At 40.0% G+C, this 26715-nt stretch overlaps 1 protein-coding gene across 1 annotated transcript; it reads right to left on the bottom strand.

Annotated features, from left to right (window-relative positions):
* Positions 1-1116: 1116 nt before the first annotated feature.
* dcn (decorin) lies at positions 1117-25103 on the bottom strand. Its single transcript, XM_046072013.1, has 8 exons — positions 24894-25103; positions 17039-17271; positions 11302-11414; positions 10186-10399; positions 9222-9335; positions 8728-8821; positions 7664-7802; positions 1117-2571 (listed from the first exon to the last, which is right to left on the bottom strand). Exons 2-8 carry the CDS (start codon positions 17250-17252, stop codon positions 2371-2373), a joined length of 1089 nt encoding a protein of 362 aa, XP_045927969.1. The 5' UTR covers positions 17253-17271; positions 24894-25103; the 3' UTR covers positions 1117-2370.
* Between the last annotated feature and the right edge of the window lie 1612 nt (positions 25104-26715).

Below are 26715 nucleotides of genomic sequence, written 5' to 3'. Positions count from 1 at the left end.
TGCATGGAGTTTGTATGTTCTTCCTGTGTCAGTGTGATTTCCTCAGGGAGCTCACGTTTCCTCCCACAAACCATAGACTCAGTGTACTGGAGACTCTAAACTAAATGAGTTGTCTGTCTATTTGTATATATAGATGCATATGTGTCCTGTAAATATATACAGTACATCTTGTGATGGAGTGTACCGTGACTCTTGGCCAATACATGCTGGGAATGGCTCCAGCACCCCTGAATCCTGCACAGGGTAAGGGAAACTGCATCTGTATGTCACCCATTGGTAGTGCAAATCATTTTTAAAAGTGAAAAATAGTTCTCAAGGGGTCAGTGGGAGTAAATAAATTGTTAAAAACATTTATTTTTGGTCAATTTCAGGACACTGTCATTGATTTCATTTACAATGCTGTTTTAATTAAAGCCAAAAAAGTAGCACACCTATTCCTTCAAGACTGAAACTTGAGACTCCATGAAATTCATATGCTGAGAGAATACACTGGATGCATGGCCCCCATGCTATAATTATTTTGGTCACGTTGGAGAATACGACCCATATTTACTCTCGGACGGAAGTACAGTCTCGATGGTGTGTTGTAACATCTGTAATGTGACTTATTGTTACCAGTTGAAATGTGCTTGAGGCCAGATTTCTTTTTAGTGTATTTGTATTTCAAAAAAAGCAGCCGTCAGCTGGGCAGACACCTTATGAAATATCTGCCAAAGTGTGGCAAGAAATCTGCTGTGTGGATGTTGTTTGGGTCCTTACCACAACTAAACATTAACATGCATGAAAATCCCATTGAAATAGCACATTTTCTAAACATTTGAATATCTTTGATTAAGTCAACAAGGAGACTTTATTGGATATTTCAAGCATTTGTCAAGGTTTTCTATCAATAGTATGTACCTAATATGTGTGTTTGTTATGTGTACGTATTGCTGAAAGAGTCTCACCTGTTACCTCAGTACATTTTACCTGTGCCTCCTTTTGACCTTGTTCGCCAGGAAGCCTCTACCCTCTTTGTATTGTGCTGCAGTGCCATTCACTGACCGGGAGCACAAATCTCCATGCACATTATTGATAATAATGCAAGTTCTGGTCATTACATCCATCAAAAACAGCTACTTTTTCCATTAGTATTTTTATTTTGTTTAGGACACCTTAGCTGGAGCCCCTGCTCCGGAAAAAAAGAGGAACACCTTTGTAGCTGATATATTAAGTCTGAGCTATGGTAAGTGCTTGTGCCTTTAAGCAATGATAGGTTTTTATACAGCATTTATATACAGCGTCTATACATACAACATTCACACCAACATGGTTGCAGTGGGCATGCCAGTCCACATACACCCAATCCAATTTTTCTTGACTCTTAAAATAAAAAGGAACTAAAGGGCAGGGAAACATGGAGAGAAATACATACACACATTAACAAGAAATTCCAGAAAGCACCAGGTTCAAGTTGAAAGGAAAAAAAATGAGCATGCATATAAATCTTTGGGAATGGCTTCTGTTTAAAACATATATGGTTTATTCTACATTTTTTAGAAGCTATTTTCACCTTGTTTACTTTTATGAATGGAACAACATACACTAGGAGAGGGACAAGGGGAGAAATGTGATGAAGACAAAAGGGTAATCACCCAGAACTAAATCAACACTGAAGTAAGCACAAGAAATCAGAATGTGATAGAAGTAACGGTTGCTTTTATCTCTACTTGAATTGAGTACAATACAAATAGAAACTCTTCAAGGAGTGCAGCATGGTAATGTTACACTCTGAATGCTATTCCTAGTACACAGGTAATATCTAGTACATTCTATACCAGTTGTTAAAGGTATTGTAAAACACAAGTTAACACCTTGCTGCCTGCTCTACAGGTCAGCTCTTATAATTAATACAATGCCTAAAGGTCGTTTATCAAACTGGGTTTTTATAACATTTTCCACTGAGTGAGATTTCAAATCTTTTTGGTTAGGGATCGCCTCTGAATTTCAATTTGTCCACTGAATGAATTGCACAATAATATGTTGCTGCATGTATGTGAGAAAACATTTGCAGTGTTAATGCTTGTTTAACTGCCTCTATGAATGATGTGCACACAGCACCCTAGTATGCTGGTGTTAGCTGTAAGCTGTGTGTACTACTGTTGCACCAACCTTGAAGCTAAATAATGAATATGATATTTTGTATTTGGGGTCCATGTCCACAGAAGTTTTGAACGTTTTGAGTGCGTGGATTAATGACATCATCACTTGTGGGGAGGCAGTGTTGGTGGGGGTCAGTGTTGTGGGGCTGTGGTCAAACACGCACACTTACAAAACTTTCACACACTCATTTACAATCACACACTTCCTCGCAGAGGTGCGCGGGGCACTCTACTTCTTCCTGTAGTTGCCGAGCTGGATGGCGGAGCGGTCGAAGACGCAGCGGAAGGTGATTGGCTGAACTTCCCAGTATGGCACAGGGTTGCTGAACAGGCTAATGCCAGAGTACATGGCCTTCTTGCTGTTGAGGCCAGGAGGACAGAAGTCCCCTGTTCCCACAGCAGCAATTTTGTTGGCATGGAGGTAGACCACCTAGAGAAGGGATTTAAATAATGACAACCTTCGGTTACTGAGTGGGACGTGCATGGCAATAATTTAGTTTTTCCAAAATAAGGCAGATAAAGACGATAATAATCATTCACCAAGTGAATAATAACAGCTCAAGAAAGCCAAATAGATTTTTTTCTCTTTAACTAAAAACAATGGGACTTCCTGCATGATCATACTCCAAAATAACAAAGAGTTTATGCTCCTTGATGCTTGAGAACAAGCATGGCTTTACATGTGTAAAAAAAACAGACGCACATACAAAGCATATATGAACATAAGAGTAGCTGAAAACATTCATGCAGCTCAGTTTTGAGCAGAGTAGCCCTCGTCATGCAGCAATATGGGGATGAGAAGGATCCTGGAAATAAGAACAAAAGGAAAGATGTGCCAAGAACTCACTGGGACAATATAATGCTAATTACAGTTTTCAAAACCTCTAGATCCCAAAAAACCAAACTATATATATAGAAAAGGTCATAATGATTTACACTTGCCATTATATGCAAAGGAACTTGCAAAGGACAGAAGACAAAGAACAAAAAGAACTACAAATATAAGAAAATCACATAGGGATTTAGCTCTTAAAAAAGTGTGTAGTCTCTTAAAGGAGGATGACCTTCTTCTACTATAATTGTGATGTTTTTGTATAACAAAGGAATAGAATCTTTTAGCAGACTCCTTGGGCTGAATATGTGGTTAACCTCGGCATGCCGCAACCACGGGATAAGGTTTATTGACAATTTCAATATTCTTTGGGACTGCAAAGACCGCTTTAGACCAGAAGGAACTCACCCGAATTTCGTGGGATGCTGACTTCTCGCTGCTAACATACGTCACGCTCTTGGAATGCCATTTCCAAACAAGAAGGACATTACTCACCCCCCTTCTCCCGATCCTCTCACTAAAATCACTCAAAGCTTCCAGAAGTTGTCCTTGTCCCAAATGGGGAAACTCCCCACCCCCTCTGCACCACACCCGCACCCACTCTCTTCCCCTCTACTATACTCAACCACTCCCCCACTTTCACACCCACCAGCCCCACCTACACCACACTCCATATGTTCCACTCCTTCCCCCTGTGTAAAACGATACCTCAGACAACTCCAACATTCTCAACAACCTTGTCCTTTATCTCCACAGACTAAATACAATCGGTGATGTGCTTTGGGTCCCTGCTATTTTGAAAATAGCATTGCCAATTGTTTTGACTATAAGCTAGAACCCAGTAAATCTATTCCTGTGATGATTAGAAAAAGAAGGTGTCATGAACATTTAACCCATAAAGTAAACCTCTCTAATCTGTTAACTGCAACAAGTCAATTTACTAGTCCAGAAAATCTTTCTTGGTAAATGACATTTTAATATCCTATAACCTAGATTTTATGTTTCTAACTGAAACATGGCTAACAGAAGATTGTAGTGCTACTGTCCTTAATGAGACAGCACCTGAAAGATTTTGCTATATGAATACTTGTCGAAATGGTAGGAAAGGAGGAGGAGTGGCTGCTCTATTCAAAGATATATTCCAGTGCAAAGACATTACACTAGGTCATTTTATTTCTTTTGAATACCTCTGTTTTATTTTGAAGGGTACCCCCAAAATTTTGTTTTCAACCATTTACAGACCTCCACGATATTCTGCTAATTTTATTGATGATTTTGCTGAACTACTCTCTGTTATATCAGTTGATTATAACTTGCTCGTCTTTTTTGAATCAGTTAGCACCCCGATTGTCCCATTAAACTCTGCCCCAGTTAATAAAAGGCACATTAACGAGAGTACCGACACACAGTTTAGGGAGGCTATAGCTATCTTTCCGGCAATAAGTGCTGAGTCAGTTGAGTCAGTTAATGTACTCCTGAATAATTTCAATGCCAAAATATTGAATGTCATGGATTGTGTTGCACCGGTAAAGGTAAAGAAAACTACTAGCAAACAGAAAACACCATGGAGAACCACCTAGATGGTAAGCGTCCTAAAAAGAGAATGTAGGAAAGTGGAACGTAAATGGAGGAAAACTAAAATTCAAATTCATTTTGACATCTATAAACTAAGCCTTGGTAGCTTTAACAATGAGTTATGCAAGGCCAGACAGCATCATTTATCGGGAATGATCAATAAGAATATTAACAATACCCACACCTTATTTGTCATGGTTGACAAGCTTATAAACCCAGTAAAGCAGATAGCATTAGAACTCATCTCCACTGAAACATGTAATGTGAAGTTTCTTTAGTGAAAAAATAACAGGTATTAGACAGACCATTAGAATTACACAGTCTAACAAGGTTTCTGTACCGTTGCCACGACCACCAAGACAGAACTCGGTTATTATGTCGCAATTTATTACAATTGATTAAAAAGTCCTAGAAGAAACAGTTCAACAACTTAAAGCATCTACTTGCTGTCTTGACATAATGCCATCAGACTTTTTAAAAACAATTCTTAACTCCATATTAATGGACCTACAGCAAATAGTTAAAAGCTCTGTGCAATCAGGCATCTTCCCAACGTCTCTAAAAACAGCTGCCATTAAGCCCCTATTAAAAAACAGAACACTGGATACATCTATAATGAACAACTATAGACCTGTATCATAACTACCTTTTATAGCCAAGATCATTGTAAAGGTAGTCTACAATCAACTCATCAATTTTGTGACCTCAAGTGGTCTCTTAGACAAATTAGTCTCTTAGTCAGGTTTCTGACCTCACCACAGTACTGAAACTGCCCTGATTAAAGTTTTAAATGATATACAGCTGAATACTGATTCTGATAAAATAACAGTTCTGGTTCTATTAGATCTCAGTGCAGCATCTGACACTGTAGATCATAGAATACTTATAGATAGGCTGGAAAATTGGGAAGGCCTCGATTGGTTCAGATCTTATCTAGACGGCCGCAAATACTTTGTCACTACTGGTAATCATGAATCTGATAGGGTGGCTATGACGTGCGGAGTTCCACATAGATCAGTTCTGGGGCCGCTTCTGTTCAATCTCTATATGCTACCTTACAATAATATTAACCACCACAGCTATGCCGATGATACCCAAATATACATAGCCCTCGAACCTTATGACAACAGCTCAATAGACTCTCTGTGTCACTGTATAGAGAACATAAATACCTGGATGAACCAAAACTGTTGTTGCAATTGAACCAAGGTAAAACTGAGATTATTGTGTTTGGCAACAAAAATTATAGAACAAGTATTATTAAATAGCTTGATTCTCGGGCCCAAAAAACTAGGGAGCAAGTGCGTAATCTTGGTGTTCTGATAGACTCAGACCTCACATTTAACAGTCATATCAAAACGGTCAGTAAAATAGCATTCTATCATCTAAAAAATATAGCCAGAGACAAAGGTGTGGTGTCCCAAAAAGACCAAGAGAAGCTTATCCATGCTCTTATTTCTAGTAGGATTGACAACTGTAATGGCTTCTTAACGGGACTCCCAAAAAAGACTATAAAGCAGCTGCAGCTCATTCAGAATGCTGCTGCTAGAATGTTAACCAGGATCAAGAGAACGGAGCACATCACTCCAATTCTTAAATCGTTGCATTGGCTTCCAGTTAGTTACAGAATAGACTTCAAAGTTGTGCTTTTAGTTTATAAATCTCAGAATGGTTTAGGACCCGAATACATCTCTGATATGTTTGAAGAATACCAACCAAACAGGGCTCTTAGATCCATGAACACAGGTCAGTTAGTGCAGCCTAGAGTCCAAACTAAACATGGAGAAGCGGTGTTTAGCACTTCTGCTGTACACATTTGGAATAAATTAGCAGAGGATCTTAGACATGCCCCTAACACAGCAATTTAAATCCAAGTTAAAAACACTTCTCTTTGGACGTGCCTATGTCTGAGTACTTTTACTTAACCATGCTGTTAGCCTTATAACTTCTTACGTTTTTATTGCTATATGTATTTTATGATAATGTTTCTGTTGTTTCTTATTTCATTTGTTTAATTTCACTTGTTCCCGTCATCCTTTGTTCTTCAAATGTTGTTAACTGTAAAGCATGTTGAGTTGCAAAACTTCGTATGAAAGGTGCCATACAAATAATTATTATTATTATTATTATAAAATATACACAGTTTTTGGTTGTTGTGTTGAAATATTCCCTCATTCACAAACCATTTGTCTTTTGGTATATCCTATTACTACTAATGCAGTGTCTCAATCTGTACTGGGAGAAACGTCAAAATAACAAACCCCGTGCACAACAGCTTGTTAGGAGCCATTTCTTCAAACTTTGGGTCATTTCCCGTAGTTTGGTTTGTTGTGGCTGCTGAGAACAAAGCAATTAAAACTTTTGTGCTCACAAAATAACAGCTAAAAGATGGTTGACAGGTGTACAGTGCTGCAGTTCACTAGGTGTTAAAATGGCGATGGTGCAATGGATAAGACTATGCCTTTGGTGTGAGAGACCTGGGTTCAATCCCCCTCTGTGTCCCTGAGGAAGACACTTAACCCTAGCTGCTCCAGAGGCAGGCAACCTCTTACATGTATAGCAATTGTAAGTCGCTTTGGATAAAAGCATCAGGTAAATGAATAAATATAATCCTAGGAAGTTTTTTCATGGGATTGATGCAGCAGTTACCCAGACTGAAGGAGCCTAATGAAATGATGTAATAAACTGAAGCCAAACTAAAGATAAAGGGCCTGGAATCAGGTCTGTTTACATTCCCCCCTACTGCTAGAATCTGTAACATTATAGTATGACAGGCTACCAACACTTTACTCAATAAACAAACTAAATGAATCCATGTGACTTTTGTTATGGAAGCATGGTTTGACTTGTAATCGGGCACTGTGAACCTAAACAAAGCCAATGCAAAAATGCAACAAAGTAAACTTTTCCAGTGTGGTTTATATCAGAGAAAATGAGCTGTGTGCGTGTTAGAAATTGAGAAGCGTAACAATAACGCTCAAGCAGACTTCATTTACTGGAACTAAATGGTTTCAAAAACAATCTTCCTGTGAACATGTTTTGTATTCAAACCTGGATTAATAATGCTGAGATGTACGAGTACTGTAATTCTAACGTTAATCAAACCAGTATGTACCTGGATGTACTTGTGGTCGGACAGGCCAGGAGGAACACTTGTCAGAGCATTGTTGTCGAGGTGTAGCTCTCGCAGGTGGGGGACGTTAGCCAGTGTGCCGTTTTCCACAGAGCTGATCTCATTGTAGCTCAGACCCAGCCTGCAGGAAAAAAAAACAAAAAAAGAGAAACTAGATGAGACATGGAAATGTGCAAATGATGTACAAGAGTGAGGAAACCAAAAAGATTCTCCACCTGACACTGAAGCACATCCCAGTTTCTTAATTATGAGCGAATGGAAAATAAAAACCATCCTTTGCTCATATCTTCTCCAACATACTTTACTCCTGCTGCATCAAAGCTCTCTTTGTTCTAGTTTGGAATGCCCTCTTTGGCACAATCTGAGCAGTGATCTTATAAACACAGTGTATCCAAATTTTATGAGCAAACCAGTTATTTTCATTATCCAAAGACTACTGTTTAGGTTTTGTTATATGGTAAATCATATAAACGGTAATACCAGAGCTAGCATTCCAAGTAAAGCTAATACATGTCAAACCTGAGAATGAAAACATTAGATGGCATGAAAAACTGTAGGATGATAATAATAAACAGAATAAGACATGCATGTTCTAATATTTCCTATGAGGAGTTTTAAAGCCAAACTGTGTAACCTTTGAGAGATGAAATAACAAAACATTCCTCTTATAAAGGAAAAACTAAATTCACAAGCAATAAAATACACTTTGCTAAATTCAAGTCGACAACTTTAGATGGATGGAACTGCAGAACTGACATTTTTCTGCCAATTTAATGACTCTATGGCTCTTTACTGGTGATATATGCCTGGTACAGATAAACATTTAAATGATTCTATAACAAAAGTAATACAAGAAGTAAACACGCTGTACATCACCAGGAGACATGACTTGCAGAGAATCTTAGAAAATAAGGGGAAATTCAATGTACGATTACATTGTAATTGCCATTTGTGGCCACAGTGGCTGCTGTTAAATGGTCTTGCTTTAAATGCTTAAAGTTAAAAAAAGAAATGATAAGGTTAACAAAAGTCATAATTCTTATTACTTGGCCAGGTTCTTCAGGCCCTGGAGGTTGCCAGACATCACTTTGCTGATCTTGTTTCCATCCAGGTGGAGCTCAGACAGAGAGCTGGGCAGACCTGGCAACCCACAAGACAAGCATGCATCCATGAAGAAACGGATAACTTCAGTAAAATCTACCTTAAAAGCTTATATGACATTATGAAGCCACATTTATGTAAAAAAAAGGCTAGTTAGCAATTTGTAACATTCAATTTCAGAAGAAAAAGTGCAGACTATCAAGGAGTGGCTGGCTTAAAAGTGGCTATTTCCAAGTTTCCACGTATCATTTCACTAGACATGTTCCCACGCTGAAATAGGAAAGTTTTGAATTACTAGGCAGTACAGTTTGTGTGTTTTATCACATTAATCCCATTGCTTCACTGTAGACTTTTGGCTGAGCCTGACTAGATAAGACTTAGGTTAAGCCAAAGTCTCTTATTTAGGAATTATTTGTGGAAACAGATATCAGAACTTTACCTTTGGGGATCTCCGTGATGTTAGTGTCTGCAATGCGAATGTAAGAAACCCTTTTCAGGTCAGCAAAAGCACCATCATCGATTCCTGCACTCTTCAGAGGGTTGGACCCGAGCTCTGAAAAAAAAAAGAATGAAAGAACAATTTAGAGCGCAGAAAGAAAGAAGAGAAAGAAAGAGCCAAAAGCAGTAATGGATCACGTCTATGAAGTTAATTCCTCTCCTGATGTGTTACGGGAACATAGAGCTGAGTCATGAGCAAACAAAGTCTTGGGCAAGTGAATAGCTTGTGTTTTCAAGGCAGCCTTTTTTCACGCCAGATTCCTTGATTTGTCACAGATTATGATTCTCATCTCGTTGCATTTTAAATGATTGAGTCCACATTTTTCTAGTTTAGCAGTGACAGAACTTTTTAATTGGTGGAGCAGGAAGTTTTACAAGCCGGAGATGCGTTGTCAAAGTGACAAGTAGAGAAAAGGGAGGGAGAGGAGAATGAAGGCCAAATTATCTGTGGTTCTTTTGTGAAAAACAAAACAAAACATATGCTGTGTAATCATGCATTAACAGGCTACCACAGTCTGGAGCAGTCTCATCACTCCCAGACCGTGACGTGTAATTCTAGTCGCAACAGTGAAATGCCAAGATGCAAACTTTTACTTCTGGTCTAGAAGGTCGTTTTACCTATTTTCCAGCAGGTTTCATCTTTAGAGCCACTGAGTTACGCATTCTGATGAAAGGAACCTTGTTTGTCATGATATTACTAGAAAACTCAACACAGACTGTGGAAATATTACTATTATTTAAATCCTGGTTTCACTAAATATTTTTTATCATTCCTGCTGAACTCTAGAGCATGGAGATGCCTCCAAAGACGTGGCCTACTGCTGAAAAATATGTGCTATCCACTGGCAAACCTCCAAGTAAATATCCATTTTTAAATGAATCAAAGTTTTTTTTTAGTTTCATACCCATGACGATGACATGGGACAAGCCCTGGAAGGAGGCCTTTTTGATCTTGGTGATCTCGTTCTCATGGATGCGCAGCTCCTGCAGGCTCTTGGGCATGTTGGCGGGCATGTCCTTTAGCAAGTTCTTAGACAGGTAGAGACGCTGCAGCTTGGTCAGAGGGCTGAGTGCCTTGGCGTGGATGACAGTGATTTTGTTGTTCACCAGGATAAGAGCCTGTAAGGAAGAAAACCAGGGAGATAGTAGTGTTAAATTTTTTTTTCTAAACTTGTTGCATGGTGTACTTCCACAACACTTCGTGGGAGTAGCAAGAGCAGCAAAAGATGAATTCAAGGAATTCAGTCCGGCATGTTTACAGCAGATTGTTTGTCTGTTCTTGTTTAAATTCACATCAGTGTTTAAAGTTCTATTATAATGGAATTTAAACTGAAATTTTACACCTTAGCAGCTTTCACTGTTTTTTTCTTCAACTCAGAAACAGTCACAGCTACGAATGTACCATGGGACAGTAACAAATCTGTACTTTCCATTTGAGATTCTACAAAAATAAGACATTCTGAGCCGAGCCACCCTTAGAGATTCCAACCCGGTGCCTGTGCTGTCAAGATGGACGGCCAAGTAAGTTCAAATCCACTTTGGAATTAACCCTAATGCATTTTCAGGGGAATCTCACTCCTGCTATTCCAGTCTCATATAAGCACACACGAGATAATGTGTGGTATGTGGCCCATTCCCATAAGAGGCCAGTTACATTACAGTGGAAACAGCTCTGGTTGTCAGACAGAGGTATTTACTGCAAGCAAGAAAGCTACAGGAGTTTGAAGGTGTGAGGGTGTAAGCCCAATGGGTGAATAGTTTTCATGCACCTGGTGAATGGGGGAACGGTGGTGGTTGAAGAGAGTTTTGGGATGGGAGGTGAAGTGGGGTCCATGTTACAGAATGGGCAAGGAAGGAAGGCAATGAATCAGAAACAATCTGAATGAATCATTTAAAGACAACATGTTTCCCGTAGGGTTCATGTTGAAGAAGGGTGATAAAGTTACATAAGAACACTTTGCACAATATCGGGATTAGCACAGAGCATGAAGCTGTACACATGTAAGTAAAATGTCTCTTACATGCAGTCCTTTGAGGTTCTTGAAGTCATTCTCCTTGATCTCAGTGATCTTGTTGTTCTGCAGGTCCAGCAGGGTGGTGTCATCTGGGATGTCCCCAGGAACTGCCTTCAGACCTGATGGTAAATTTTTATGAAACGTTGTTAATTAGATGTAGAACATCAGGGTTAGAAGCATCCACATGCAATACTTCCATTAGAATGATGGGAAACAGAGTTTGAGATGAAGTGGCCTCTGACCTCAACAGGAAATGGATACAAAATGTCAACCTACTCGTCTCCATGATCAAGGTTACAGTTTGCCTATTTTATGTTAAAGGCCCTGAAACATATATTTTCTCATTACGTTTCTTACTTTTAGCAATGAACACAACATTTCCAGCCAAAGTTGAAACAGTTTAGTTGATTATTGTAAATGTGTTTTTTGTTCCTGCTTTTGTCATGACTGAATGAACCTAAACTTCCTCTACCTAAATGGAGACAAGACAGAGGTCATAGTGTTTGGACAGCCTGAACAGCTTGATGTAGATTCTCTCGGCCCTTTAAGTTCAAATTATCGCTCAACTGTATTGAACAGCTGCGTTTACATTTGATAAACAGAGATCCGCCACTGTTAGATCTTGCTTCTTCCAGTTGAGAACTATAGTCAAGGTAAAGACTTATCTCCCTCCTAAAGAATTAGAGAGGGGGATTGACGCCTTCATAACTTCCCGTCTTGACTATTGTAACTCCTTATATGTGGGCTTAGATAAGTCATCCATTCAACGCCTGCAGTTAGTCCAAAATGCTGCGGCCCGCCTCCTGACAGGAAAGAAAAAGAGGGCCCACATCACACCTCCGTTGCACTCCCTCCACTGGCTTCCTGTTCATTACAAGATTGAACCTTCCTTTTAACTTTTAAATGCCATAATGGATCGGCTCCGCTTTACTTAACGGAACTTCTTCACACTCCAGCTAGAGTGCTGAGATCTGCCACTCTCCTCCCACTGAATGTAGCCAGAAGAAGACTTAAAACCAGAGGCGATCTAGCCTTTGGTGTAGCTGCCCCTAACCTGTGGAACAACCTGCCAGTCCATATCAGAACCTCCCCAACTCTCAAACTTTTTAAATCACAGTTAAAAACACACATCTCACATTTTCGTTGGCATTTCCTTCGAGTTAAGTCAGTTATTATCCATGGCGATTTTAATATCACTATATATCATATGCTATAATGTTTCATTGCTGTACTTTCACTGTGTAATTACTGTTTTATTGTTGTATTTTTAACTCGTGAAGCACCTTGGCCAACCTTGGTTGTTTTAAGTGTGCTATGTAAATAAAATTGATTTTGATATTGATATTGATGAGTGGGGAGGGGTCAATTGGAAAAAGATGATCACAGTTTCACTTTCAATCACAGTTTTGCAACATCTGAATCAAGATCTGGTGACACTTGTTTGGTTGTTTGTTTATGCTGCAAACACTGCCCGCCAAAGCTGATCAAACCAAGCCTGCACAGTCTTGATTAACTAACACTAAGATAAGTGTTTGATTGTTAAACTCTTAGTTAATAGTAACTAAGGATGTTTTTTTGACCTTGCTTGTTCCTTATTTATCCATGAATGTTTAATGCTTTTGAGAAGAACATTAGATTTGAAGGCAAGTTTTCAGGGGCTTTGAGTTCTTAAAAATTGTTAAGGACTGAACACTAAGAGACAATCCGGCCTGGATGAGCAGGAGAGAGTGACTGAGTTTACAGTAGCGACACGCTGAAATAAAAAAGTCTGCTTTCTCAACCTAGCATGCAACAATGATAGCAACTTGGAGGAAAATGGGTTTTACGGTGACATTCCAAAGGGACCAAATAACTTTTTGATGTGCTCCGAGGAACACATGGTGGAAATGGACCTTAAAACAAATTTCCTTTGGACTAAGTAAGCGGCTGCATACCTGGACACTGAGCTCACGCTAAATCGTTTTGCTTGGACTTTATCATGGTACACAATGTGACACCAAAAATGGCATCTTTAGTGAAAGACTATTTGGTTGAGTGGACTACAAAAAAATTGAGTGAAGACAGCTGGAGTGATGATGTATGCTCTTCTGCATCCGTGGTAACAAAAAATACATTCATAATGGGCAGTTTACATTTCAGAGGAAGAGGCGTAGAATAAACTGTTTAATAAAGAAGCTTACACTCTGTATCTCCAGTACACATACTCTGGACACATTTTTGCCTGAAAGCTTGTGACGACTTCTCTTTGGCTCACCCAAACATTACTTCCAGCTAGGCTTGCTTTTCTGTCAGCTTTTCCAACTCGGCAGTGGATGACCAACAAACCGTCACAGCTGTTTGTGGTCACCGCCATCATTACAGCACCACACATATACCTCTATACAGTACTTGCACACACAGTCTTTTTTATCTTTCTCTAAAAGTCAGACTATCTCAGTCTTTGCTCTTTCAGTTTTGAATAGTTTAAAATGGGTCTTTTAAAGTTGAATGATGTCAAGAATCGTCACATATCAACTGTTCAGTTCGTACTGATTTTTAAAGAGTAACATGCAGATTTGTTTAAAAAGATTATGCATTAAAATCTATTTTTCACCCACATTTTATGTCCTCCTGCATCCTTTTTATTGCTTCTCCTGCTGTAAGTAGATACTCTTCACAACAATTTACAGTAAAGTAAGTTATCTTGTGACAAAAGCAGCTTGAAAAATGCTCCCTGTAACAGAAAATGAGGGGGAAATGGGTGGAACACACAAATGAGCTAATGATTATACACCAGAGTATCTTAAAATAAAAAACTAATTTTTACAATAATATTTCAAGCTGTTCTATAAAAAGTGTTCAAAAGTAACACAGATAATTCTTTAATTCTTTAATTCTCTAATTTAAATAAAACAAATGAGGATAAAACCACCTAATCCAAATGCTTCCCCTCATACTGCTAGTACAGAGGTCTTGTATAAGGAAAGTTATCTTTTGATACATGCCTCATCCCTACTGTTATAGTTATTATCAATCACTCCATTTTAAAGCAAAGTGATTGGGATATCAAGCATATTATTGCTTTGGACTGGACTCATGTTCAGCACTTCTGAGCATCAATAATCAGTCCTCTCCTTGTCTGGTGCTCTGGTCATGCAAGGCAAGTTGATCTGGCTGCATCAGCAAAGTCCTGATTGCCTCATGGGATATGAGTACGTTTGGATTTTGTTTGGTAGGCCATGCATAAGTGTGGGTAGATGTGATGTGCATGCCCACCAAATACGCACATTACACAGTCTGTGCTTACAAAATATTTTACATGATGTATTTTAGATCAGAGAAGCTGCAATTGGGTGAACACTTATAACCACAAACAAAAGGCTGTTGTGTAAGTCTAATTGGTAAAACCTCTTTCTAACAGAGTTAGCAAAATATAATCACAGCTAATTTGAACCCTGGGCTAAATGTTCTCTACTGAATGTTTTAGCTGTCATCCTGCCAGCTGCAAACTCACAGAGAACTTAAAATCTACAAAAGCGACAGGGTGCTTTGGGATGGTGAGCAGACTCGCCTGTCTTGCCCAGGCCCCATGTGTATGTGTCCAAGTATATACATAGAGGTTTTAATCCTGTGTGTGTCTAAATGTGTGAGTGTGTGTGTGCCAGCAGGTCTGGGGAACAGATGGAGGCTCGGGGCCAACAGTGCTGATGCAGGAGTTGAGAATCCAGCCGTGGAGCTGTGTCTCTGGGGAGAGTGCTGCTGCTGACTGGGGGACTGGAGGACTGATGTAATGGAACGAGGATTTTCCAAAACATCATTCTCTCCAACTGTCTGTTGCTCTGACTGCCTGTCTGTCACTCTGACTGTTGAGCCACCTGCCTATATGGGTCTGCGAGTACGCTCTGCTGACACTATGTGATTATTGTCCTGAATCTATAGACGCTCTTCCATTTTACTGCCCTGAACCACTTAAGCTTACTAAACCAAAGTGGTTATGAGCTGGTTATGTCTGTCTTTTTCCTTGTTTAATTGTATCCTCCCAGTTTGTCCATCTGTGTCACTCCCACTCTCCTTTGTCTGTCTCCTTGAATCTTGCGCCCCTTCCTTTCCAAACAAAAGCACAGCCAAAAACCCAAATCAAACAGCGCAGTAAAGAAGTTTTATCTAGTATACAAGAATAAATGAGGTCAGGGACTTTGCTATGACAAGGTTTGTGAGATGACTCAAGCTGTTGTATATTACATCCATCATATTAGACAAACAGACTGGCTAAGCTCCAAACAACGAAGATGATAGTTGAATAAACTGTTGTGACTGTGCTGAATTAAAAAGATGACTAAGCAATTGTAGTCTTTCAAACTCGGTGAGTAAACTTCAGATTTAGAAACAACTTTTTGTACATTTCAGCTTGTTAAAACTGGCATTTGTTAAGGACTTTCCTATCCCCACACTAACATGTAATCTCTAATTTCCCCAGAAAGGGCAAATAATGTAACTGTGACAGGAAGTGAAATAAGGCATACAACATCTGTGAGCATTTAAGGTATCAACATTGGTGTCAGGTTCTCTGGAGGATAAAATATATCCCTCGACTGACCCTGTGTGTTTGGGTGGACGGTGGAGACGGTCGAGCTTGTAAAGTCATAAAAACCTGTAATGTCACTCAGCACAATAAAGCAGATTAAAACTACTGCAGACACCCATCTGACCTCAGCATGATCCATCAAAGTGAGCTCATTTGTTTGGAATCCAGGCCAGAACACCAAATGGAGGAGTGGACGAAGAAAATGGATGTGAACAAGAAGCTTGTAGGACTTACTATGAACATTTAAAATCAAGTCACTTTGATTTATTTTAGGGATTGTGGGCTACATGTAGCATGAGCACAAATGATCAAAATAACTGAGTCTTTACTGTTTTTAAAATGAGTTTCTCAAGTTTAAAACAGCAGAAGCAGATTTTTGAGGCGTTGTAGCTGTGCTTGAAATGCACAGTAGTCTTTCCAGTTTCTCAAACCTGTGGATTTGTTGCTTTTTCCTGTTTGTACATCACTGTGAGTTTGAATATCTTTTGATCAGTTGTTGGAACAAAACAAGCAATTTGAAGAAGTAATTTTGGGCTCTGGGAAATGTGACAGGCATGTTTCTTTAGTTTCTGGCAATTTACAGGCAAAATGATTGATTGATTAATCAAGAAAGTAATAGGCTTAGAGTTCCACCCTAACATGTTCAGGTAAAAAAAATAATGAAATAATAAAATACGCAACAATATATTACAGGACTGTACAGTACAGTTGTTGTACTTCCATAAAGGCATTTGTGAAAATGTTTTTTAGGTATTTTGGAGAGGTGTGTGTGTGTGTGTGTGTGAGCAGTTTCTGACACTGTAACTACAAACATGTAAGTGCTCGTGTGACTACCATAATACCTCAATATGCATTTATCATAAACACTGGGGCTTTATGTATCACAAAGGATACTGCCACCTTGCATGCTGAAAACAATGAAACTATTAAATTCTATCTAGATTCAATCTCAACAATCAAAATAAACAAGTTTCAAGCAATGCTGAGCTTTGGCCTTTGTTTCCAGTAATCACACCTTTGCGTCAGAATCAGCGAGGATAATGATTACTCAATGCTAAAATGCTGCACATTGAACTTTTAATTATATGTATTAAATGTATTAATAGGTAAAAGAATATAAAGAATCCCAGACACGTTTAGAGTGTGTGGGATTATACACAACCATATGTCTTGTCTTACCGAGGTCAGAGCACTGGATCACGCGCAGGTGGCACTGACATCTGAATGGGCATTTGGGTCCATCAGGCACGACAGAGGGACCTGAATCTGTAGGCTCCCCAGGTAAACCTGATCCCGCCTCGTCCTCCATCATGAAGTCTAGGAAACCAGATTGGCGGAAGGGCAGAGCCCAGCAGGCAGTGATCAGGAGCAAAGAGAGACAGGCTGACCTCATGGTGCTGCTAGCAGAGAGCCTGAAAGATGAGAGGACGCAGTTCAAAGGTTTGGGTGGATTCACTTTCAAAACAGTCTGTCTATGATTAGTTTTTAAAATGGCTATACTGTTAGGGAAAATAGATTTTCACTGTGGCAGTGAAGCAAAGGCAGAGAGAACGGTATAGTGTGAGAAAGAACAAATGAGAACATGACTTTGATTGAGGTCCAGAGAGGCAAAGGGCAAAGGGTAGAGGTGGAGGGCTAGAGGCTAAACACTTAGGTGTAACAATTTAGTGAGTTTGGTCAAATAAGCTATTTAACTGGTCAGATTTAGGCAGAAGGTTAAAGATGACAGAGCAAGGTTAGTGTGAGAAAATTACACAATATTGTTTGCCCGGGAGGATAAGCCGTGGGGGTACATAATGTTTATGTTACTGAGGAATAGAGAGCAAAACAAAAAAAACTCAATTCCATAAGTAGTAGTGATACTGTAGTCTGAAAAATGTAATTTTGGCGATGAGATATCTACAGTGGTGACATACCACAACAGCCCTGTCTGATGAACTCAAGAAATCATTTGATCAATATTGTCATGCTCCAAATATGTTAAAATGATTTTGAACTGGAATTCAACACAATTAATCATAAGTAGAGAATAATGTTATATAATACTGTTTTTGCACAAACAGTTTGGTCAAGTTTGCTTTTTTACCATTTGGAGTGGCAGAAGCTGGATACTTCAAGCATTTATCCATTACTTTTATCTATTTAAATCATTTATCATTACTTTTACTTAACCATTTCAACCAGTAATACATTACTTTTAGGTATTTAAACCATTTATTTATTTAATCCATTACTATTTTCTACCGACTATTTGAACCATTTATTCATTTAACTGTAGCATTATCTTTTTTCTACCTGTCCAGGGTGTACCCTGCCTTTCGCCCAATGTAAGCTGGGATTGGCTCCAGCCCCCCGCGACCCTGTACGCAGGATAAGCCGTAGACGATGGATGGACAGATTATCTTTTTTCTATTGGTTCATAGTTAAAGGGTTTGTTTTCTTTAAAAATTATCTGGATACCATAATACAATGTGCCTATGTAATTTGCAACAGACACAGAAGCAATATAGTTGCTGCATAAGCAACATCTGCATTAGCTTTTACAGTAATACACAGGGGATGCATCATGGGAAATGTCATGGCTGCCACTGTATACCACGGTACTAGATTTTCTATTCAAAAGTAATGAATTACAGTGATCATTTGTACTGCCATTAAAGTACAGTATCAATGGTCTGTGATGCAAAAAAAATGCACAAATACAATGCAAGAGCATGTCTGTACTGTACTAGTGGAGTCACTGGGAGAATCCTGCTGCCTTATGCTTCTATTTCACAACCATTGACACATACACACTCTCTCTCAAACTCAAACAGTGTGGAGATCCACACAAACACCCTAACCTTTTACGCAGAAACACACACACATGCATGCGCACACACACACACACACACACACACACACACACACACACACACACGGACTGTCTCAGAGACCCAGCAATCTGCTTGTCATGTGCATAGCCAGAAGTTGCTCCTTCCCTCTTGGTGCCACAATAATTGAAGGGCAGTTGAGTTGGAAGCAGCTGGTCTGCAGCAGACCTGAACATCATGACCAGGATGATGAAACTGACCCAAAACCATCAGTTGCCCAGAGCTGAAAGTGAATCTGGCCTGGTTCATTTGAACTGACCCAAAACCATCAGTTGCCCAGAGCTGAAAGTGAATCTGGCCTGGTTCATTTGATCTGTGTGCATGTGTATGATGTTTTTAGGTGTGAAGCAATAGCTTGTGTTTGAGTATATTAAAGCAAGTGCACAAGTTGTGTGTGTCCCTCACGACATGTGTACATACTGTATTTGTTAGTAAAAGTAATAAATGCACAGGTTTAAATCTTTCAAAGGTTTTCACCAGTGTGTGTCTTTGAGAATGTGAGAGAAAGCAAGAGAAAGAGATGTGCTGATGCAGTGTAAATCCAGGTTAGAGTTACGTCAGGTCACAGGGATCACCGCTCAGAGGGACTCAACAAAAGCAGTAATTATAGTCCAGCTCCACAAAACAGAAACCACTTTGACACACTGTACAGCTTCAGCCCAGTGGTTACAGTGCTTGCATACAGTAAGACCAAGCTTAAAATCACTTCCATTCAGAAGGGAACTGAGTTGGATGGATAGCTCTGTTGCCTTGAAGCGGAAAAACCTGAAGAACACTCAAAAGGGCGATTTCATAATTCGTCATGCAATGTTTAAAAGCATTTTTCCATGCAAAACTTCTGCCATTTTGAGACACTTGGAATTATGTACTGTAGTGGAAATTGTTTTAACAAAGAGCTCCGTTCTAAACATCCAGTAGATCCAGAGGACACGTTGTTCCAGTCTTCAACAGACTGAGTAATCTCGGCTGTGTCAGGCTCTCTTATCTAAGCGCAGCTGAATTCTCAATCCTACGAAAACCTTGTCTGCAGACTTGGCAGCAGCATTCTGCCATTGTTTTGGATTTAGAGATGTAAATCAAATAGTGCTTAAATAGCCTTTGATGGTTTGTTTAACCCATTTGTTAATGCCAGGTAGGTTGGGCTTGTCTAGTACTATGATGCATTAATTGCCAATGATGGAACGTATCTGAAAGTCAGTTTATCATTTATTCTCAGAGGTACTTGTGTTGTGAACTCCTCACATCTGGCACAGCTTGCAGGCTGGAACATTCAGAATGATCTACAAAGCCAGAGTGCCAGCTCCAGTTAAAGGAACAACAACACACACAAAAGCAGCAGAGGTCTCACCCCTGATTACTGAACCTTATCTCTCTGCTTTGACCCATGGCCACAAGCACATAAACAGATATAAATGTGCATTGGTGCAGGATTTCAGACGGCCCTCCATGTGCCCGGCCATCAATCCATTAACCTTTGTCCACAAACGTCTCGCCACGTTTAATGTGAGCCAGACAGGCAAAAAGAAGAACAGAGAATGATCTCAAACTAAGCTCTATGAGCATTTAATGGCTTCAGCATTACTGTAAAGACAAGAAATACTGCTACTTTGTGAGGCATAATCAGGCCCTGGGGTTTTGATGAGATTTCGAAATAAAACCAGGAAATGGTAATGTAAGAGATTTTCAGGAATTATTGTTTGGGACATTAAGTAGTAATTTTTGACCGCTGCTGCAGAATAAACCATTTTAAGTGGTATTAATATTATTATTAAGTCAGGGTATTTGGTATTTGGAGATGTAGGGCTGTACATTGTGGAGATTTGTTGCTATGTGGCAACATTACAGTGGTGAAATAATAAGTACATGGTCAACCAAGATCTGGCTTTAAACATGAAGTTCACTCTAAATTCAAAACAAGGAATTATGGTAAAATGCAATTTAAAAAAAAAATCGAAATTCAGGGCTTTTCACAGCTTTCGCTGCTGGGATAAGCCTCTGAAGACGATGCATGAGACAACCTGCTGTGCCCCAGGCGTCGGTTCTTTCATTACCAGTCTGCTCAGATGTGTCCACAGGCCCTGCAGGATGGTCTGCTCTAAGACACACACACACACACACATTCACACCTGAAGAATCTACTAAACACATGAACACATGCACATGACACAGGCTCATCAAACAACCCACTAAACCCAGAGGGCTGCCAACAGAGCATGTTGGAACATGACTTGACCATACAAACTCTACATCACTCTATCATCAGTATCAGCATTTCTAATACCCTCAAAGAAGATGCAACTCGCTTTTAAGGGACTAAAGGTATTCATTGTTTGGGTGTTGGGTACATTAATTGTGCAATTAAACATCTGAAATATTCAGATTGTACACTATTCTCTCCAAAGTTTTTTTCGTAATGTATCAGTTCAGTGTGGCTTCATTCGGGGAACACGGCCAATTTCACGTATGCCAGCTTACAAGAAAATGGGACAGGCTTTATTCACAAGAAGTGGACTGACACTAATCAGCGCAAATGTGGGAAAAATTGGCACACACTCTTGTTTCCTACTAATAGACCTTTAACTACCATGCTAGACAGACTATCGTTGTAAAAACCTTCAAACAAATGCAATGTTTGTCACACAAGGACAACAAAAGAGGTCATCACCCCACAGCATCTCACTGGAGGAGGATGCATCTGATGAATTTAACCATTTCAACCATTTCATTTCAAAAAGGTTGATAAAAAGTTCTTATGTTAATTTGTAATGTAAGTCTTTCAGAATGAACTGATGGTTCAGTTTCTTCAAGAGTGTTTGGTAGTGCCTTGAATGGTCAGCCTGTTGAAGTACTGCACATGGAACTATGGTAGTTATAGAAAACATGTATCCAAAAAGTAAAAAACAAAAGCAACTGTCAGAGAGTTTAGCCTGTATTTTCAAAAGATTTACAATCTACCACATCCTAGAAAAGGACATGTGGGAAACAGTACACTAACCATCTCTATCTTCTTCTCTCGCTGTCTCTCTGAAACCTGGGATTCATCATCCTGTGTCTAACCAAGAAAAAAGGGGTGGAGGTTGACATTTCCTGTGGCGGCGGCATCCTTGTCAATTCTCCTGTGTCCCTCTTTTGTATCATCTCTCTGTTCCCTCCCCCTACTCTCCCCCAAGTGTGGCCCCAGCATTACTAATGATTCCCATACAGGAAGCAGAACTCACATGAGGGAGTAAAGTAATTTTCCCTCCTTTGCTTTGTCACTTTCTCCTCTTTGTCACCGCCTTTCATTGAAACTTTTGAGCTTAGAAAATCAACGAGATATCCAGAGAACCTCTGCAACGTCTGCAGCATGAAAGGAAAAGACTTGAATATTAAGCAACATGGTGTCTTGATTTTAGGAAATCAAATCATGGCGCAATAAAGGAAACAATATAAAGCAGACACCAACTACCATGCCACCCTCCACCCCTGTCCGCTCCCTCTCCCTTCCCCTCGAACTCTCCACAGGCCAGCGTCTGCCTCTGCAGAGCGTCTGTCAGCAATAAATCACTGGAAGGTATTTACAAGGCCACAGGACGTTTAAAACACGTGTGGCCCTTTTAACCCATCAACAAATAAATGTGAGCTCCCCTCCCATGTGGTTACATAAACACATATGCTCAGACACATATGCATGATCAATAATAATGCTATAATGTAAAAAAAAATGTGATTTTACTCCTTTGGCAGTGGTGTGAGAAGTCGGTGGTCGTCAACACATTTCTGATATATCTGGGGATTTTTTGAGTGAGAACATGTGTATCTGAAAATATGCAAAGACACGGCCAACAAACAATTTCAATGCCAAAACATTCTTGTAATAGGAGTTAGGCCAAATCAGTGTGCTCTGGAAAATAGTTGTCCATGAGCCCATGTATGTCTGCGTGGGAAGTTTTTGGCTTCAATAATGCCCAAGACACTCTTTTGACCACTACAATCAATATAATTTCCTTACGCAGACAAAAAGAAAAAAGTGTCAGAGCCTTGGCTATCATTGAAAGATCATTTTAGGGTCTTTAGAGCAAGCTTGTTTTCTGGAGCCATAGCATGAGAAAGCCAGCGAGTGGTTAAACCACATTTCAGCTGTTCCATGAGAAGAACTGTCGGCCTGCCATCAACCTCAGTCCCATTATCAACAGTCTGCACTGCACAGACGTGGACAAACTGCCCAACCTTCTCTCCCTTTCTTCTCTTTCCATCTCCTCCTCCCTTTTTGTGCTCTTTCCTTCCTGCTGCAGCTTCTCTCCCATAGATTATGTTATTTTCTTTCTCTGTCTGACCCTTAAAACCTTGGCCTGAAAGACTGACATGTGGAACTTTCTGGTATTCCAGTGAGCAAAGGGAGAGGTGTGTGTGTGTGTGTGTGTGTGTGTGTGTGTGGGGGGGGGGGGGGGGGGGGGGGGGGGGGGGGTGGACGTCATGGCTGATGTCCTTTCAACTCCATTGTTCTTTCTGACCCAGGGAGTTGAAGTCCAGATGGAAAAAATGCAGCCCAAGAGTACCTTGTCTCCTCCAAACCTTCCGTTCACTCATTCCTGGTTCAAATCTTAAACATCTGCTCAGCTCTACTCAAAAGTAAGATCTGGTGAAGTACTTTTATTGCTCTGAGTGTATTTTAGTGCAGTGTTTATGCAACTTCTAGCTTCTATTCTAATCTCACTTTTCATTCTGTTGTGTTTGTCTCAGTTTTTCCCTTGTTCAGTTTCAATCCAGTCCTTTCAATGCAATTCAGTGCATCTGAGCCTTATTAGGTTTTTTCCCTGCTGGCAAAAAGGATGTAATGAGTTAGCTGAGAGTTGTGTGGTGGCTTGCCGAGAAGCCTTCAGACCTCTCTTTGATAGAGGAAGCTGTACCATTACGGGATTAATGGCACTGTGCGTTGCCAGGTACAGTTTTTTTCATCTCCTCTTCAAAGCCTCTCACTTTAAGTTGCCCCTAGCAATTTGGGTCCTGTTCTGCTCCTGTGGAAACACAGCACGGTGGGCAGTTCATACTGAGAAGAAACAGGGCCAAAGAGCAGACAGATACGAGATTGGGGTTAAAACACTCTGGTTGCAGTCTCAAATGAACTGCTGAAATGGAAAGTGTGAGAAGCAACAGAAACAACTTTTCCAAATCAAAGTCTTGACAAGAAATAATGGGCTGAATCAACACAAAGAAATCCTCATTGTTGTTACAGCTTTTTCCCACTCATTTGCTTGTAGACTGCACAAACGCCACAGGGAAAGAAACAAAGAATGAAAGAAAGATAAACAAAGAGAGAAAAGGAACAAATAAATGCAACAAATCATCATATTTTCCACTGACATTAGCAAATGATGACAAAAACAAGAAGCTAACTATTTAAGTAGAAGCTAACTATTTAAGTCTGCCTTCTCCTCACTTAACCCCTTGTCTTTATGTACACATTACAAATCTGATTCACTTTGCCATGTATATATCACACTCACAAAACTAACTTGAGGAATGCCCTTCTCTATGTGTTATATCCAAATCAACAAGTATCGAAACATTTGGTCAATTGCCACAAACAGCAACAAATGAACAAACTGAAATCTGAAATTGTAAACTTGACAAACTGCTGAAAACATCACATGGCAAAAAGTATGGTGGATACTCTGGAGGTTAACAATGGGCCATAAGAATATGTTTTTTGGCAGAGGAGTGAGCATCAACTGCACTACCACACCCCCTTCCCTAGGCACTGCTCTTTTCACTGAGCTGTATGCAGATTGGACTGGATATGATTAAGGTCTCTCATCTCAAAGCCAAGAGAGCTGTGGGAACAAGACCTAGCAACATAATCTGGAATATACACAACACACATCAATGTATGAAGAAGTGAATAAAACATACTCAAATCTAATTTAACACACGTATACACATATGCACAAATGTACCTGCAAAAAAAACACAAGCAGTAATCGTCGGCAAATAATATGACTTTTTAATCATGAATAATAGATTTTCATTATCATTCTTCCATTAATGCTGAAAGGCACAATCCAACAAAACCAAGCCATTCTCTCAAGGCTATTCTGTCTCTTAAAAGATTCTTTAAAGATTCACTTCACCCAGTATCACTCATACGTTTCTCCCCTCTCAGAGTTAAAGGATTAACCTACCTGTTCTCAGTAGAAGCAAGGCAAAAAGAGTAGAAGTGGGCGAGATGAGCTTGACTCCCAAAAATCCAGTCGAGAGGGCGGATGAGACTGTGAAGTGGCTGCGAGGGCCTATGGGGTAATTGGAGTCGGAGCGCGTGTAGCCAAGATCAAGCAGGTGTGCTCTGTCACAACAAGGGGAGGAGAGAGAGGGCGAGAGAGGAAGAGAGACAGAGGAGAGAGAGGGGAGAGAGAAAGAAGGAGGGAGGGGTCCGACCGCCAAGCTCCTCTCAGGACTGAAACAACTGGTGGAGAACTTGCCCCACTCTCACTGCACACTCCAACAGCTGGAAATGGAGAAGGGAGGAAGAAAAAAAAGGGAGACAGGGAGAGGGAGCAACCAGAGAAAAGAAGAAAGGAGGAAGGAGAAGAAGAGAAAGAGGCAGAGAGTTGGAGTTTAAGGCAATAAGCAGTGATTCGGCTGGCAGCCACCCTCACTGTGACATCTGGTAATGATAGGTCCGGTGAGGAGCTCAGCAGAGAACACTGCACACAAACTCTCTTTCTCCCTCTTTCACACTCTTTCTGTCATTCATCCTCATTCAGCCTCCATACTGACTACCCCCAGGAAAAAACAAAAACACCACACACACACTCACACTTGTCTAATATATTCATATTGGAACCTCCCCCCAGTAAACCTTCTTTGTTTTACCCCCATTCCACAAATCTGGATTAGGTTTGTTTGGGTTGTCTTAATGGAGAAAGAGGCGCTATGGGGGACTATGTGGGAGGTAGAAGGCTCCCATTCTTAGTCCCTGTGGTATTTTTTCAACCCCATTACCAGAAAAGAACAGTGATATTGGAAGCTTCTGCCCAACCCCAGAATACGCTCAATGACTATTGTTGAGGTTTTAAAATTTCTCACCCTTTGCAATGCAACTAGGAAAGGATCTTGGCTATGGTCAATAACAAGACTACAGCCATGCTAGCGGCTCTGTGAAGCTGTACTTAGGTACAGTAGTGCTTTGAGCTAAATGTTAATGTCAGTGAGCTAACATGCTCAAAATGCTAACTTACGTTTACCATGTTTACCATATTAGTCTAGCATGCTAACATTCGTATCATTAGTTTTGCAGCTATTTTGTCACAAATTATTGTACAAATTAAAATGTTACCTGATAATGTCAGTGAATCACAAAAAAATATTAGAAGTCATCCTGAGGAGGACATGAATCTCTTTACCTAATTTTCCTTCCTACGAAAGAGTTGTCCAGACATTTAACACAAAACCACAAATGTGAACCTCATGATGGCACAAAGGAAAAGTAAGGGGATCTTTAAAATCATTGGGATTCATCCTTTGGGAACCATGAATGTGTGTTCCAAATTTCGTGTCATCCAGTGGATGTTGAGACATTTCACTTGATAAGAGAAACTTTGCTGTTGGCAATGGGAACACCCAAGTCATTAGAGCACTACTTCCTGCATTGGCATTGTGCATAAATTATGAGGTGCAGAATCAACCTATATGAATGAAACTCAGATTCACTTCGCCGCCTTTTTAGAATTTACTAAATCTTATTTAATCAGGGCAAGGGTGGGGGTTAATTCCCAAGTGAACAACACCTCATCGAATCATCATGACAGGAAAAAGTTGGGGTGGCTAAGTTTTCGAGTGACTGTGTTTTGCTGTTGCAAGAAGGTCACAAGTTTAACATCTGCATTAGCTAATGTCTCCATCAGCAGCCATTTGTCCTATTGGTAAGCAAGTATCTGCCTCTATCCACTTCCTTGTTGTAATTCACTCTAGGTCATAAAACCAGCTATCAAACTTTGAATGGAA

The sequence above is a fragment of the Micropterus dolomieu genome, linkage group LG16 (genome assembly GCF_021292245.1).
Source record: "Micropterus dolomieu isolate WLL.071019.BEF.003 ecotype Adirondacks linkage group LG16, ASM2129224v1, whole genome shotgun sequence".
Classification (NCBI taxonomy): Eukaryota; Metazoa; Chordata; class Actinopteri; order Centrarchiformes; family Centrarchidae; genus Micropterus; species Micropterus dolomieu.
The sequence above is the reverse complement of the archived record's forward strand: the minus strand, read 5'-3'. Positions and strand labels throughout refer to the sequence as shown.